This window comes from Lycium ferocissimum, chromosome 5 (assembly GCF_029784015.1).
Source record: "Lycium ferocissimum isolate CSIRO_LF1 chromosome 5, AGI_CSIRO_Lferr_CH_V1, whole genome shotgun sequence".
In the NCBI taxonomy this organism is placed as follows: domain Eukaryota; kingdom Viridiplantae; phylum Streptophyta; class Magnoliopsida; order Solanales; family Solanaceae; genus Lycium; species Lycium ferocissimum.
This window is the reverse complement of record NC_081346.1, coordinates 68,143,167-68,158,650: the sequence shown is the minus strand read 5'-3', so window position 1 is coordinate 68,158,650 and position 15,484 is coordinate 68,143,167. Positions and strand designations below refer to the sequence as shown.

The following is a 15,484-nucleotide window of genomic DNA, read 5'->3' as shown; positions in this document are numbered from 1 at the left end:
AAGGCCTACAACTTTCATGTTTTGAGTTTTCTCAAATTCCTAACGTCACTACCCAAAAATTGGCCATAAGTACAACTGTCTCAGACTTAGACGAATTTAGAAGGCCTTAAGAACTTCATTTTTTTTTGTTTGACTTCAAAACGACTGTTTATCACCCGAATGGATTCATATAGCTAAAATATGATCTTTATACTAGTTTCATACGTTCACATCTAACTCGGATTTACGGGATATTACCGATATGGTTTAGTATGAAAGTACGAGGTGTTACAATATCTCCCCCTTGGGATCATTCGTCCTTGAATGATGGGTCGTGGTTAAGATTGGGACTGGACATGGCTTGAATACTTGAACATGAAGGAAACATGACATAAAACATAAGAGCTTAATATGGTTACGTGGGAACATGGTCATGGATCATGAGAACTGAATACGTGATTACATGGAAATAAACATGGGAGCATGAAACTAAGTAGTACCTACCTGAATGAGAATCGTGAAACAATTGTCCTTGATTTATGAATAGTGGTTAAGAATTAATACTAGCTCTGGAATTTATAAAAATTATTGGCAGAACTTCCTTCGTAATTCGAACTCTCACGACATTTCTCAAACGTCTGCCAGCTAACTAAAATACCAACACAAACTTCACATAGTATCTTAATACGCATTAGGTGACATAACGTGATTACTGAATCTTGAATGTGGCTAACATGAATGCCGAGCATTTACTTTGTACACACGTATATTGGCTGAATGATTACATGATTACTATACATGGGGTTTGGAAGAGAATCTGTAGGCACGAATGACATGAGTACTAGAAATAGGCACGAACATGGCATGATTACCTGGGCGTGAGGCGCATGACGTGGGTCATAAATACATGAAGACTGGCTGACATGAATACATGAGTGCTAAACTGTCATGAGATACGAATACGTGTAAACATGGATATCATAACATGGGATCTGAATGTCGAAAATACGATTGTCACAACATAAGGTTTGAATACTAGGTGCGGGTAGGATTTTAGACACTTAGGGACTTGATCATAGACGGTTGTATGTCATCATGGTAATATGAGATAGGAGTATGACTTAGGCTTTGAATGTAAGCACAACTCGATGTGAATGCGACAGACTTGAGTCGTATAACAAGAATATGATCCTAACATAAGTATTCATAAATCTCTAGCATAGGCATGACATGAGTACGTCGGATCTAAGTAGAATACTCCTGAGATAAGCACCATAGGGTGCAGGAAAGGAACTCTTGTTTGCTCTGAAACATAGATGGGAATACCGTGGCATACCTTGCTTATTATTGTGAGCAGATCATAAAGGATTGAGAGCAAGGAGTCATTCATGCAAATCATAGGAGACACTTCGTCTTAGAACGTAAACATGGCATGCGTACATTAAACGGAAAGACGTAACATGGAACATACATGGAAACGGGATTAACATGAATACGTGAGTAGCATGACATGGGACATGGGACATGGGTACATGAAAAACATGGCATTTACATGAGTACCTGTATACCATGGCGTATGGACTTGAGTTCATGAGTATTGAAGTAAGACTAAGGTATAAGTGTGACTTGCATGAAGCACAATTTGTAGGCTTCACTCTTGAGTCGAAGACATAGGGCATGGATAAAACATTACCATTAGGATTTAGATATACCGAAAGAATAGGTCATGGTTCAACATAGCTTACTCTTATCACCGTGAGTAAACGCCCTTATTATAAATAAGGTTCATGAAAGAATGGATTATAGGCATGAATAATTTGTTCCTCGAGCATCTAAGACATGGGTAGGAATTCACCTTGAACATAACAAGGCATAGATACTTAGCGAAAAGATAAGGGCATCCTTTGTGCCAAGCTACGAGATGGTTTAAAACATTAGCCAAAGAAATATAAGCACGAATTACATAGAATCATGGGTAGGACATCCATCTTGATTCACCTTCGTCATTACCTAACAACATCATTGTTACGATACCCCTATAAGTGGGATGCATAAAGAAATGGATTGGGGCACGAGTATGTGGTAACATGGATAACATAATCATAGGGGTCAAGATCATCATCAGATTTGAAAAGCACTCAGATGTTAGAACATGGACATGAGAATAAAAGCACGATAAATACGTGGGACATGAGTGCGGTAACTTTAGACATGAGCACAACCTGATGTGCAAAACATGAAAGAATATTTCTTTTGCATGGATTACTATCATTATGGAGTCTTGGTTCTTGAATTATAAGCATGGAGTGTAAAACGCTAACTTGGGCATGAAATAGGTACGAAAGGCACGAGTAGAGTACGTCTGGGCATTAGTACCGCGTAGCACATGAATTACTCTGGAATTGGAACCGTTATACCCTTAAAACCTGTTATTCGATCTAGAACTTTATCTCATAGCATAATTACCTAGTACTTGATCTCAACGGCATGACAAAAATCGCATTCTACGCACCTTATCTTGGCTACATGAAATTGTGATCCTCTGACATAATCTCCTTAACCTATCAACTTACAAAACACATAATCTATATCGGCACCTTATCGCACGATCTCCCTTTAGTTCAAAAGTCGACGTTTAAAGCCTGTGGATCTCTCGAGTTAGCGATAAGTGGTCATCTAGTGGTTCTGCTAATTTCCTCTAAAATACTGAAGACTCATTTCTTCTGCTTACTTAAAACAATTCTTACTTACTGGGAAAACTGGATTACTTAAATGAATGGGTTTCTAATGTACATAACTAGCATACTAGCTTTGTCAATCTTGAGGAAAACTCTTTTCTGATAACCCTTAAAGGCTCTTCTTCTGTAGCTTGCTCTCTTATTTCTTAGATGGTTTTCTTCTTTCACCAATTTCTATATCTCAAATTTAACTTAAACCCTTTGGGTTCTAACACGCCTTCGGTGTATTCAGACAGTTACCCACTTAGTAGTGCTAACTTGACTAAGTAACTCAAATCGCACTTCTACTACCTCTGCTGAAAATTTCTAATTCACTCTGTCTATTCAAACTTACTTACTATGCTTCTGTTAACCACTTGCTAGCATCATATTCTCTAATCCTTCTCTGAGTACTAAAGTGAAGCATAAGGTTATTTCTAACTTTTCCTCCTTATCTGACTCTATTCTGGGGTTGTATACTATCTTTCTAAACTATAGACATGGATCACACTTAGGGAAATTTCATCTGTCTCAAACAAGGAATTGGAACAACTAACCCTAACTCCCTATACCCTTTCAAAATTATATTACACTATCCATATCGGGGATAAATACTTAATCACATAACCTAAGAGGGAATTTGTCATATCTTTTATCTCATAGTAATATCTGCTTCTTGTAGTAACTCATTAACATCATACTCTCTAGGTCGATTCTGAATAAGCTTAAATAAATTAAAACTAACCCCACAAAAAAAAAAAAAAATCAATATCATCTACTCATGGTTTTCTTATGGCATCAGCCCCTTCCTAGTCATGTACATAGATCATATGGCAAAAATATATATATCCTTAAAAAAAAGTCAAGACTTTCTAGTATTATAGGTGGTTGGCTCTTAGGCTATTTCCTGCTCAAAACTACCATGGACAATTTATGATTGTTGCAGCTAATTTCATAACATGTTACTCTCTTAGGTCTTAAATACGAACTATCATCCTTATAATGTAGCTCCATGGTCGGATAATCCAAATAAACTTATTCTCAGTAAGGTATATAACCTACGTGTACTACCATGCCGAAACTTGTTTTTAAAAGGGTATTATCATGACGATAAACACACCATGCACTATTTGGTAAGTCTTAGGTCTCAAATTTTCAAATTTCGCCACTTACGCATTCGATACGTTCGAGAATTCGATGGAAAGAGAATGTTACTTACTGCTCTAAGCTTTATGGCACGAGTTAGAATAATTCCTGATGCCTCCATCGAAAAGCAACACATCGATAATGACTAGCTTTACATCTTCCTCATCCATTGAGACGAGGCATATTCGGTAGAATGGGAAACAACACATGAGTTCGAGTGATTTCTAAGAACACGGCTATTATTACACGATCTAGAGTTGAAAGAAGTGAGACAATCTTAAATGTCTTGGTGGTCAATCGTTTATATGTGTGCGCGCGCACACACATATAAAAGTGACCCCACCGGACACGATTTCATAGACTCCCTAAGACACTTGAACCTAGGCTCGATACCAAGCTTTGTCACGCCCGAACCATGGCACAGCGAAACACGGCACTCGGTGCCTTCTTGCGTGTGACCGAGCGAACCACATGGTTTGGCCGAATCATCATGAGGCATAACATGAGCAGAATATAACGTGAATGCATGATGAGCCTTTATAAAACGTAATAAGTCATAATACTTAACAAAATTACTTGTTTAAACATGAGTGCGGAAATAACATGAATGAGCCAAAAATGGCTATACGACTCCGAAAGTCTGACATAACATAACTCACTTGTCTAGTCTATGCAACCTCTATCATGAGTCTTGACCGAAAACATGCTTGGACAAGGCCCCCAAGATACCTTAGATGCATAACTAATTATAAAACAAAGAGTTGACTAAACCCCGAATGAGATGGGGCTCACCAATAAGTCGATACGAGTCTTTGTCCTCTGCGAAAGATACGTCGCCCTATAAATTAGTACCTGCATCGTGAAATGCAGCCCCGAGAGCAATAAAGGACGTCGGCACATTAAATGTACTGGTATGTAAAGCAACGAATGAAATAACATGGGACATGAAATAACATGATAAGAACCGAACGAAAACCGGACATGAACATGAGCATGAACATGATATATATATATATATATATAGCATAGGTAAAACATGATAAGTAGGGGAGAGCATTTCATAAACCGACATGTGATATCACCACGTATAATATCACCGCGCCCCCCATGGGTATAAGGTGGTAAATCACCACGCGGGTACGTGGAGTACGGTACCTCGCCGGACCCGGCGAGCCCCCATACCTTGCCGGGGTATAAGGTGGTAACGTGCTGATGGATCCATTCGGTGTAAAATTAAGGTATCGTCTTATCCGGGCGGAGTGATCCTTGTCCTACGGTGGCTACGTAGTTTTAGGCTATCCGAGCCTTCTCATTAATTTGTGCAACTCCCAAAAACATGAACATAATATAGTTGGCTAAGAAGCCCATGATTTTCGTGAATTAACTTGTACTTGTCTTGTAATCATGATTTCACGAAATAACTTGTAAACATGATTTCATGAAATAACTTGTAATTAACATGTATATCTTGTATCATAGCATGAAAATAATTATATAATATAGTTGCATGAAAACTTGTAGACATGTAGGATCTTCATGAAATAATCATCCTTAGTTAAAAACATGCATGCAAGAACCCATGGAATACAAGATATGGGTTTTCATGGATTACGGACGGATTCTCAATAATCATAAAGAAATATTAAGAACTCAATGATGGAATTATAACAATTCATACATAATATAATCATGGACATGGACCTAGGGTTATCATGAGCATGATATAGAACCCTAGTTTTAGTAGAGAATCACAATTCATGGATTATGAGGCGTGGGGAAGAAACAATGATGTTCCCGCATGTAGATAGTAACTCTACATACCTTAGTCGCTCCAAAACTTGAATTAAAGACTTGAGCTTCGAAGAAGATTTCCAAAATCTTGAATTCTTGAACCTTGAGATGGGTTTTCTTGAAAACCCTATGTTAAGAATGATGAATTCTTGCTTAATGATCATGAACGTATGTTGGAATTGACTTGGATAGCGTGGAATAGGCTTACCTTAAAGTTTCTTGAAGGTTGGGAGAAGAGCTTAGTCCTTAGGGCTTGAGAGACTTCTTTAGTGTTCTTTACCTCGAAAAATTGGTTTAAAATGAAGTGGGAAAGAATATAACGAAGTGTGGCTCTTAGAATGTCATGGTCGGTGCGCGGTCGCGCAGTTGGAGGGTACTTCGCGTATGTGATCGCGCAGCGAAGGCAGTAACACTGCCTCTGGTGCTCGATCGCGCACCTGAAGTGTACTTCGCGCAGAGTAAAACAGGTATAACTTCTAGCACAGCGCTCTGTTTGAGCTCCATAATATATGGTTGGAAATGTATTTCAAAGGCCTACAACTTTCATGTTTTGAGTTTTCTCAAATTCCTAACTTCACTACCCGAAAACTGGCCATAAGTACAACTGTCTCAGACTTAGACGAATTTAGAAGGCCTTAAGAACTTCATTTTTTTGTTTGACTTCAAAACGACTGTTTATCACCCGAATGGATTCATATAGCTAAAATATGATCTTTATACTAGTTTCATACGTTCACATCTAACTCGAATTTACGGGATATTACCGATATAGTTTAGTATGAAAGTACGAGGTGTTACAAATCCCATCCAGAATGCTTTTCTAAGAGAGGTTCCCATTCATTATCTCTTAAAGCTTGCAAGATTGCAAACCTTAATAAGAATCATGGCATTTGCAATATCCTGTTCCTTTTTCTGTAATGACACATTAAGATCATATGTGATTCCTAAAACATCAGTCATCAAATGCAACAAGAAAACAATCTCAAACGTTTGACAACTTCTAAGAAATCCCGATGCACTAGCTCTTTCATCCGGAGTACTTGCATTTACAACAAGAGCATCAAGTACATCAAAAATAGAGGCAAAGTTACTAATAAAGTTTCCAAACGACTTGTAGTTAGATCCCCAATGAGTATCACCGGCTTTAATAAGGCCAAGTTCTTGATTCAGGCCTCTATCCGTTTCTAGCTCAACCATATCTAATGCTTCCCGGAGTTTTTGTTTTTGAGATTCTCAAAATCCATCCACACGTTTAAAAGAAGCTCCCAACACATTCAAAACATTTGAAACCAAGAGTACAAGTTCTCCCACTTGAACATACTTTTTAGAAACCGCAACAAGAGTTAGTTGAAGTTGATGAGCAAAACAATGAACGGAATGAGCCGATCTACTTTCTTGTTTGATCAACGTTTTAAGACCACCTAGCTCACCTTGCATATTGCTTGTCCCATCATAACATTGCCCCCATACATAAGATAAAGTTAAAGAATGGTGAGCGAGTACATCCACAATTTCTTTCTTTAGAGATAACGCACTAGTATCTTTAACATGAACAAGTCCAATAAATGCCTTCATCACAAATCCCCTTTTATCAACATATCGTAAACAAATAGCCATTTTCTCTTTGCGTGACATATCTCTAGATTCATCAACCAATAGAGCAAAGTAGTCACCATTTAAGTCCTCTATTATAGCCTTAATTGTTTCAATCTTACAAGCACTCACAATATCTTTCTGGATATCATGAGAAGTCATTTTATTATTTTTTGGAGCTTTTCCTAACACATAAGGTTGAATTTGATCACATTTATCTGCGTACCATGAAAGAACTTCAAGAAAATTACCTTTGTTCAATGACGATTCACTCTCATCATGACCGTGAAGTGCCAAACCTTGATTCAAGAGAAGTCGTACCACATCGATTGAAGCATTTAAGCGAACCCGATATTCATGCTTACCTTTATCATCCAACTTGTAAAATGCAGCCTGAATCGATTGTTCTTCTCACATTGGATCTTCACACATTCTTTTTGATTGATTATGAACACTATTTGGTGGACCAACGTGCGTTAGCAAGCTATCCTTTCTATACCAATTTTTAAACCCTTTAGTCGAAAATACATTACCACCACCTTGATGAATGCTTTCACCTTGAAACAAATAACAAGGCAAACAATAAGCTGCATCTGCACTTGTACTATATTCCAACCAATCAGGAAATTCATCAAACCATTTAGAAACAAAACGACGTGGTATTCCAGAAATATCAGTTTAGGAAACTCATGATCCTTAGGTTGGCAAGGACCTTTTTGAATGTATGCCCTCCTTACCTCATCACGAATGTTTGGATGATAATCCAAAATTGGAGTTCTTTCGGCCGGGTCAGCCTTTAGATCATTTACATCAAATTCTTGTCTCTGAGAAGAGTGAGACGATGGTATTTCTGTTTGGTTGGCATTTTCATCTCGGCCTAGTTGATTTTGATTCTAAGAAGAGTGAGATGCCAAACTTTTTTTTACTTTCGAAAATATTTCTCCACTCAAACTGAAATAACAGTCACATGCGATGCACTTATTAGAAATCAGTCATACCAATTACTCGCTAAATATATAAAGAAATTAAAAAAACACAAAAATTGCAGTTGGTACATCTAACACTTCTACTGTTCTACAGGAAGAGTAGCAAAATATGGAGGAATAAAGTAGCAAACTGCCATCACCTAGAAATCAAAAAGATAGGTCCTAACTACATAATTTTTCTTGCCATCAGCCCATCACCTAGAAGTAAAAAAGATATCTCTACTGAAAAAGTAGCAATATATGAAAATCCCTAATTTTTCTTCCCATCACCTAGAAATAATAAAAAAAAGATAGGTCCTAATTTGCTATGAAATAACAAGGGGAAAAAGAAAAAGCACAAATGATGAATCCAACTCTTGAATGAAAAATTAAAATCGATTCAGGTTAAAATGAATGTAAGAAATCCGATGGAATTTGGCAACTAACAAGTCGTTACTAACCCCCTAGCCCAGCTTACATACTTGAGTACAATTCTTTTTCATGTGTTTGCACTTACTCTCATCCTTACCATCTCTGTCACTTGAAGTTGATATTAGACATTTGAAGAGACAAAAGTACAACAAAATTTCCATGCTCTCAATGATGTTATTTACTTACATATATTTACTGGCGTTATGGTTGCGGACCTTGCGGTGATAGTTGATAGCGGACTAGCGGTGGTCGGTGGTGCAGGTGGTTTTTTGATGGAGTAAGAGAAGGCAGAAGGGCAGGCAGTGGCGGGAAAGAGAAGCAAAAGGGGGTTTTTAGTTTATGAGGAAAAAAGGTGTTTTCGGTAGAAGATAAAATTTTGACTATGTTAATACAAAATAAGTTGGCTTCTGTTGGAAGATAAAAAGTTTAATGAGTAGCTTTTTTTAATTTTAAAAGAAAAAGTCAAACACTTTTTAAGTGTTATGGCAGGCTTGTCTCATTCAGTGAAAAGAGATTAGTTTCTCTAATGCAAAAATAAAAAAAGTTGTGCCACAGCCGGGATTTGAACTCGCGTCCTCAGCGAGAGTTTGCACACCCTTAGCCGCTGGGCTATCCTTCTTTTCTATGTCAAGGTTGTTCATTACTAGTATATATCCACAAAGTTCTATATTTAATATAGCATCTGACAATTTTTTCCGACGAAGGGTGTTCATATGACCACCCTTGAATAGGTGTGGCTCCGCCCCTGCATCAAAGAAAACATTAGAACAGCAAATAGAAAACGAATCTAGGTTTTTTTTTTTTTTTTTTTTTGCTTCTCTCGAAAACAGAATAGATAAAAACTAATACTCCGGAAAAAAGCACTAAGTGCATATAACAGGAAACAAATTAAAAGAAACTTACCTGATTAGACAAGCAAAATCAAGATATGGAATTAACAAGGGTTTCGGTGTTCGCTGAAGAAGAAGGAAAAACACTAGTTTCTCGTCTCTCTCTCTCTCTATATATATATTTATAAGGAGCAAATTAACCGACCTTTTTTTTTCTTTGCCAAAAATAAACTAACTTATTGAATTTGGTACAAAAATACCCTCCTTTAGCCTATTGTTATAAAAGATGTCCTCAACTTTATATTTTGGTGCCCCTCCTTCAAGCTATTGGACCTAAAATACCCTCAACGTTATGTTTTGGCTTTGATTTTGGCTGAAGAAGAAGAAACAAGGAGCTTCTGGTCTCTCTGTCTATATATAAGAAGCAAATTAATCGACCTTTTTTTTTCTTTGTCAAAAATAACCCTAACTTATTGAATTTGGTTAAAAAATAACCTCCTTCAGCCTATTGTTATGAAAAATGTCCTCAACGTTATATTTTGGCGCCCCTCCTTCCACCTATTGGACCTAAAATACCCTCAAGGTTATGTTTAATTGGCTTTGATTTCGCTGAAGAAGAAGAAACGAGGAGCTTTTGCCTCCCTCTTTCTATGTTATATATAAGGAGCAAATTAGCCGACTTTTTTTTTTTCTTTGCCAAAAATAACCCTAACTTATTGAATTTGGTTCAAAAATACGCTATAAAAAATGTCCTCAATGATATATTGTGGCATCCCTCCTTCCACCCATATTGAACCTAAAATACCCTCAATGTTATGTTTTGGCTTCGGTTTCGCTGAAGAAGAAGAAACGAGGAGCTTCTGTTCTCTATCTCTCTATATATTTATAAGGAGCAAATTAGCAGACCTTTTTTTTTTCTTTGCCAAAAATAACCCTAACTTAGTGAATTTGGTTAAAAAATACCCTCCTTCAGCCTATTGTAATAAAAAATGTCCTCAACGTTATATTTTGGCGCCCCTTCTTCAATCTATTGAACCTAAAATGCCCTCAAAGTTATGTTTTGGCTTCGGTTTCGCTGAAGAAGAAGAAGAAACGAGGAGCTTCTAGTCTCTCTCTAAAATGAGGGGCTTCTAGTCTCTCTCTAAAATGCCATCATTTATGTGTGTCTAAATCACATTCGCTAGAAACTTTTTAGTTTTGGGATGTTAGATTTGAGTCAGTAACTTCACATCTCAAACCCCCTGGTCTCCACCAAAGAAAAAAATAATCAGTAATATGTATGTGATCAGTAATATATACGTGATCAGTATTATGCATATATGCACAGAGATTACTGAATTACGTTCGCATATTTAGAGAGCTCTAACTCAACTATGGAACATTTGAAATATGATTATAATATTCAAACTGAGAAATTAATTGAATCAAACAAATTAAAGATAATGTATAGATTGAAAAATTATATAAGAACTCATGGTGTACCACAATAATCAGTTATATATAGATGCGCACGCACACACATAGTAAATGAACTCATTAAGGTCATCAAATATATAAAAACCCAACTGACGAGACTGAATAAAAGTAAAAGTTCAAAATTCGATAGGCGTGGTTAAGAAAATCGATAAGAATTTATATAGCCGACTCCATCTTGCTTGGAATTGAGATGAACTTGTAGTATCTTCATCCGTTTTGGATGTCATTGAAAATGTTTTAGTGTTACTCAAGGAATGTGGTAAAAGGAAAGCTGAAAAATTGCACTTACACATATATATTTCCTTGCAAAAGATAAAACTCACAAATATTTCGCAAAATTTTCAAGTTATAAACATATTTCCCATGGACATCAGAAAATAATGCTTCTTCATTAAGGTGTAACAATATAAAGGTGAATTTGATGAAAGTCGTGCTTTCTTTCTGCAAACACAAGGAAGTGCGAAGATAGACAAAAGGCCTAACAAAAACGTATCAGTGCATGGGGTAAGACTTATAGCAACGTATATGTCACACCTTTATGCAGCATTATACCTTTTTTTTTTTAATAATTTAACTGTCACCTTTGATAATTGATGGGCAAAAATTACAGATTAGAGTTTGGCATTCCAAACTTTTTACATGATCATTGAGAAGTGACTATACTAGAAGGTTAGCTTCTCTAGTTAACACCAAAAAAGAATAGCCATTGATATCTAAGAATAGCCATTGCAGCATTATACCATTAGACATTAGAAGAAGACATGAAAGATAAACAATAACAACAACAACAACATACTTTGCTTTGTCTCTAGAAGCTGAGGTTAATTTCAAAATGTTTAGTCGCAAAGGTGCACAGGTGTCTACAAGACCTAAATTCAAGGTAGAATAGATAATGTAGGACTGAAAAAGCCGAGTAAGTGCACACCAAAATAAGTTGTTGTTTTTTAGCTGTTTAGCTGTTTCTCTCTTTCCTAGTTTGTTTAGAAGTCTGTTAGCTATTTTTTAGTTTAGTTCCTTATTTTCAGCAAGCAGTAAAATCTGTTTAGCAGATTTTTAGCAGTACTCTACTGTAATTTAGTTAAGCTATGATGTATATAATCAGTTCCTTATGATCAATAAAACATCGATCTTTCAAGTCACTTATATTTCTTTGCTGTCAAATCTTAACATTGGCATCAGAGCCTTTTTTTGTTCTTAAGGGACTTGTGAGAGCTTGAGAGTTTTTGACTGAGTGAAACCCAAACACTTAACCAGACCATCCATAAAATCAGTTTGCCAAGTTATGGAAGGTGAGAGAGTGTTTTCTCATCAATTGATCCACCCGTTTTTTATGGAGAAAACTATCAGGTTTGGGAGGTCAGGATGGAAGCCTACATGGATGCATGTGATCTCTGGGAGGCAGTAGAGGAGGATTATGAAGTTCCTCCTTTACCAGGCAATCCTACCATGGCTCAGATCAAAACTCACGAGGAGAAGAAGACCAGGAAGTCGAAGGCGAAGGCATGTCTCTATGCTGCAGTATCTCCTACTATTTTTTCCAGAATCATGACTCTTAGATTGGCTAAGGAAATATGGGATTTTCTGAAAAAAGAATATCACGGAGATGAATGAATTCGAGGCATGAAGGTCTTAAGCCTGGTGAGGGAATTTGAAATGCAAAAAATGAAGGAATCTGAGGCAATTAAAGAGTACTCAGATAGACTTATCAATCTGGCTAATAAGGTAAAGTTACTTGGTGCCGAACTTTCTGATACAAGGATTGTGCAGAAAATCCTTGTTACTTTACCTGAAAAGTTTGAAGCAACAATTGCTTCACTGGAAAATACAAAAGATCTGTCAAACATTACTTTGGCAGAACTTTTGAACTCTTTGCAAGCACAGGAACAAAGAAGATTGATGAGGAATGAGGGAGCTGTTGAAGGAGCCTTGCAAGCAAGGCAACAATTCAACTACAGAGGCAAAGGCAATAAGCAGAAGGAAAAGAAGAACTATGCTACGTCAACAGAAGTTGCTGCAACTAATGGCAATTCCAGCAACAACAACAAAGGTGGAAAGTATCCAGCTTGCCAACATTGTGGGAAGAAAAATCATCCACACTTCAAGTGTTGGAGAAAACCTATGAGATGCAGAAAGTGTCATAAACTCGGTCATGCTGAGATTATTTGCAAAGAGAAAGGACCACAACAATTAAATAAAGCACAAATTGCAGACCAACAAGAAGAAGAGCAATTGTTTGTGGCTACTTGTTTTATAAGTAAAAGTACTTCAAGCGAAAGCTGGTTAATTGATAGCAGTTGTACAGATCATATGACTCATGATGAGGAGATTTTCAGAGTTTTAGACAGATCTGTAACCTCTAAAGTCAGAATTGGTAACAGTGATTATCTTCCTGCTAAAGGGAAAGGCACAGTAGCTATTGAAAGCTATTCAGGTACAAAGTTGATTTCGGATGTACTCTATGTTCCTGAAATTGATCAAAATTTGTTGAGCGTAGGGCAGTTTTTGGAGAATAATTTCAAGCTTATTTTTGTTGACAAGAAGTGTGTGATCTTTGATCCAAAGGGTCAAGAAATCTGTCAAGTTAAAATGAGAGGAAAAAGTTTTCCTTTGATCCAATGGAGGAAAAGCAGGCTGCCTATCCGAGCCAAGAGATGACAGCAGATGTATGGCACAAAAGACTCGGACATTTCCATCACAAGGCACTCTTGTACATGTCGACAAACGATGTGGTTCAAGGACTACCACCTATGGAGGAGGAACACTCAAGTTGCAGCACATGTCAATTGGGAAAGCAAAGCAGGATGCCTTTTCCCAAGGCAACCTGGAGAGCATCGGTGAAGCTTCAATTAGTCCATACCAATTTGTGTGGACCACATAAGACTGCTTCTCTTCAAGGAAGTAAATATTTTATAGCATTCATTGATGATATGACAAGAATGTGTTGGATTTATTTCCTCAGGTTCAAGTCTGAAGTACCTGAAGTGTTCTGGAAATTCAAAACTTTGGTAGAAAATCAAAGTGGTTGTAGGATGCAAATGCTGAGACCAGATAACGGTACTGAGTACACATCTGATCAATTTGAAAAGTTTTGTGAACATGCAGGAATCGAGCATCAACTCACTGCCCCATATACTCTGCAATAAAATGGGGTAAGTGAAAGGAAGAATAGGACTATAATGGAGATGTTGAGGTGCTTGTTATATGAGAAGGGCCTACCAAACAATTTATGGGCAGAAGCAGCTAGCACTGCTGTGTTTTTACTGAACAGGTTGCCTACAAAAGCAGTGGAGGGAAAGACACCTTTTGAAGCATGGCATGGGTATAAGCCTTCCTTGAAAAACTTAAAGATATTTGGTTGTTTGTGTTTCTCTTATATTCCACAGATTAAGAGAGACAAGTTAGACAAAAAGGCTGAACCTGGAGTGTTTATCGGCTATAGCACAATCTCTAAAGCTTACAGAATTTTGCAACCTCAAATAGGAAAAATTATGATAAGCAGAGATGTGGTTTTTTTATGGAGAATGAGCAATGGGATTGGGAAGAAGGTAAGCAAAAGCAAATTACAAGCAATCTGCTGCATTCTAGTGAGAATATTGATCATCAACCTATGAGAGGAACAAGGTTGCTCTCTGATATATACCAGAGATGCAATGTGGCGATTTTAGAGCCTTCTGGATTCGAGGAAGTCATTTCAGATCCCAAGTGGCAAGCCGCAATGGAGGAGGAGCTTGCAATGATCAAGAAAAGCGAGACCTGGCAGCTTGTGGAAAAGCCTCAACATAGGAAGATCATTGGTGTGAAGTGGGTTTATCGCACGAAATTGAATGTTGATGGTTCTAGTAACAAGCTCAAGGTAAGACTTGTTGTGAAAGGTTACTCACAGATTTTTGGAGTTGATTATTCAGAAACTTTTGCCCCAGTTGCTAGACTTGATACTATAAAGTTGTTACTAGCTATTGTTGCTCAAAAAGGTTAGAAATTCTTTCAGTTAGATGTCAAGTCAGCTTTTTTAAATGGTTTTCTGGAGGAGCAAATTTATGTGGAGCAGCCTCAAGGTTTCTCTGTAAAGGGACATGAAGATAAAGTGTATTTGTTGAAGAAAGCCCTTTATGGTTTAAAACAAGCTCCAAGGGCTTGGTACAGTCGAATTGATGAGCACTTGCAATGCTTAGGTTTTAAGAAAATCCTAAGTGAATCAACTCTTTTTATTAAAAAAAGAGATTCTGATGTTGTGATTATATCACTTTATATTGATGATCTTCTTGTAACAGGAAACAACCTCGAAATGATAGACGAATTCAAAGCGGAGATGAAGAAAGTGTTCGAAATGACAGACTTGGGAGAAATGTCTTACTTTCTTGGAATGCAGATTCATCAAACTCAAAATGAAGTGTTCATTTGTCAAAAGAAGTATGCAAGGAAGATAATGAAAAAGTTCAAAATGGAAGATTGCAAGCCTATGAACACTCCAATGAATTAGAAAGAGAAGCTGATTAAAGATGATGGCAGTGACAAGGTTGATGAGGCAAGTTATAGAAGTGTGGTTGGATGTCTT

The 15,484-nt window shown here is 37.1% G+C and overlaps 1 protein-coding gene across 1 annotated transcript; it reads left to right on the top strand.

Annotated features, from left to right (window-relative positions):
- The first annotated feature begins 12,591 nt into the window (after nt 1-12,591).
- LOC132057968 (uncharacterized) lies at nt 12,592-13,584 on the top strand. The gene has a single exon (XM_059450543.1). The coding sequence runs from the start codon at nt 12,592-12,594 to the stop codon at nt 13,582-13,584; it is 993 nt and encodes a 330-aa protein (XP_059306526.1).
- Nucleotides 13,585-15,484: the final 1,900 nt, after the last annotated feature.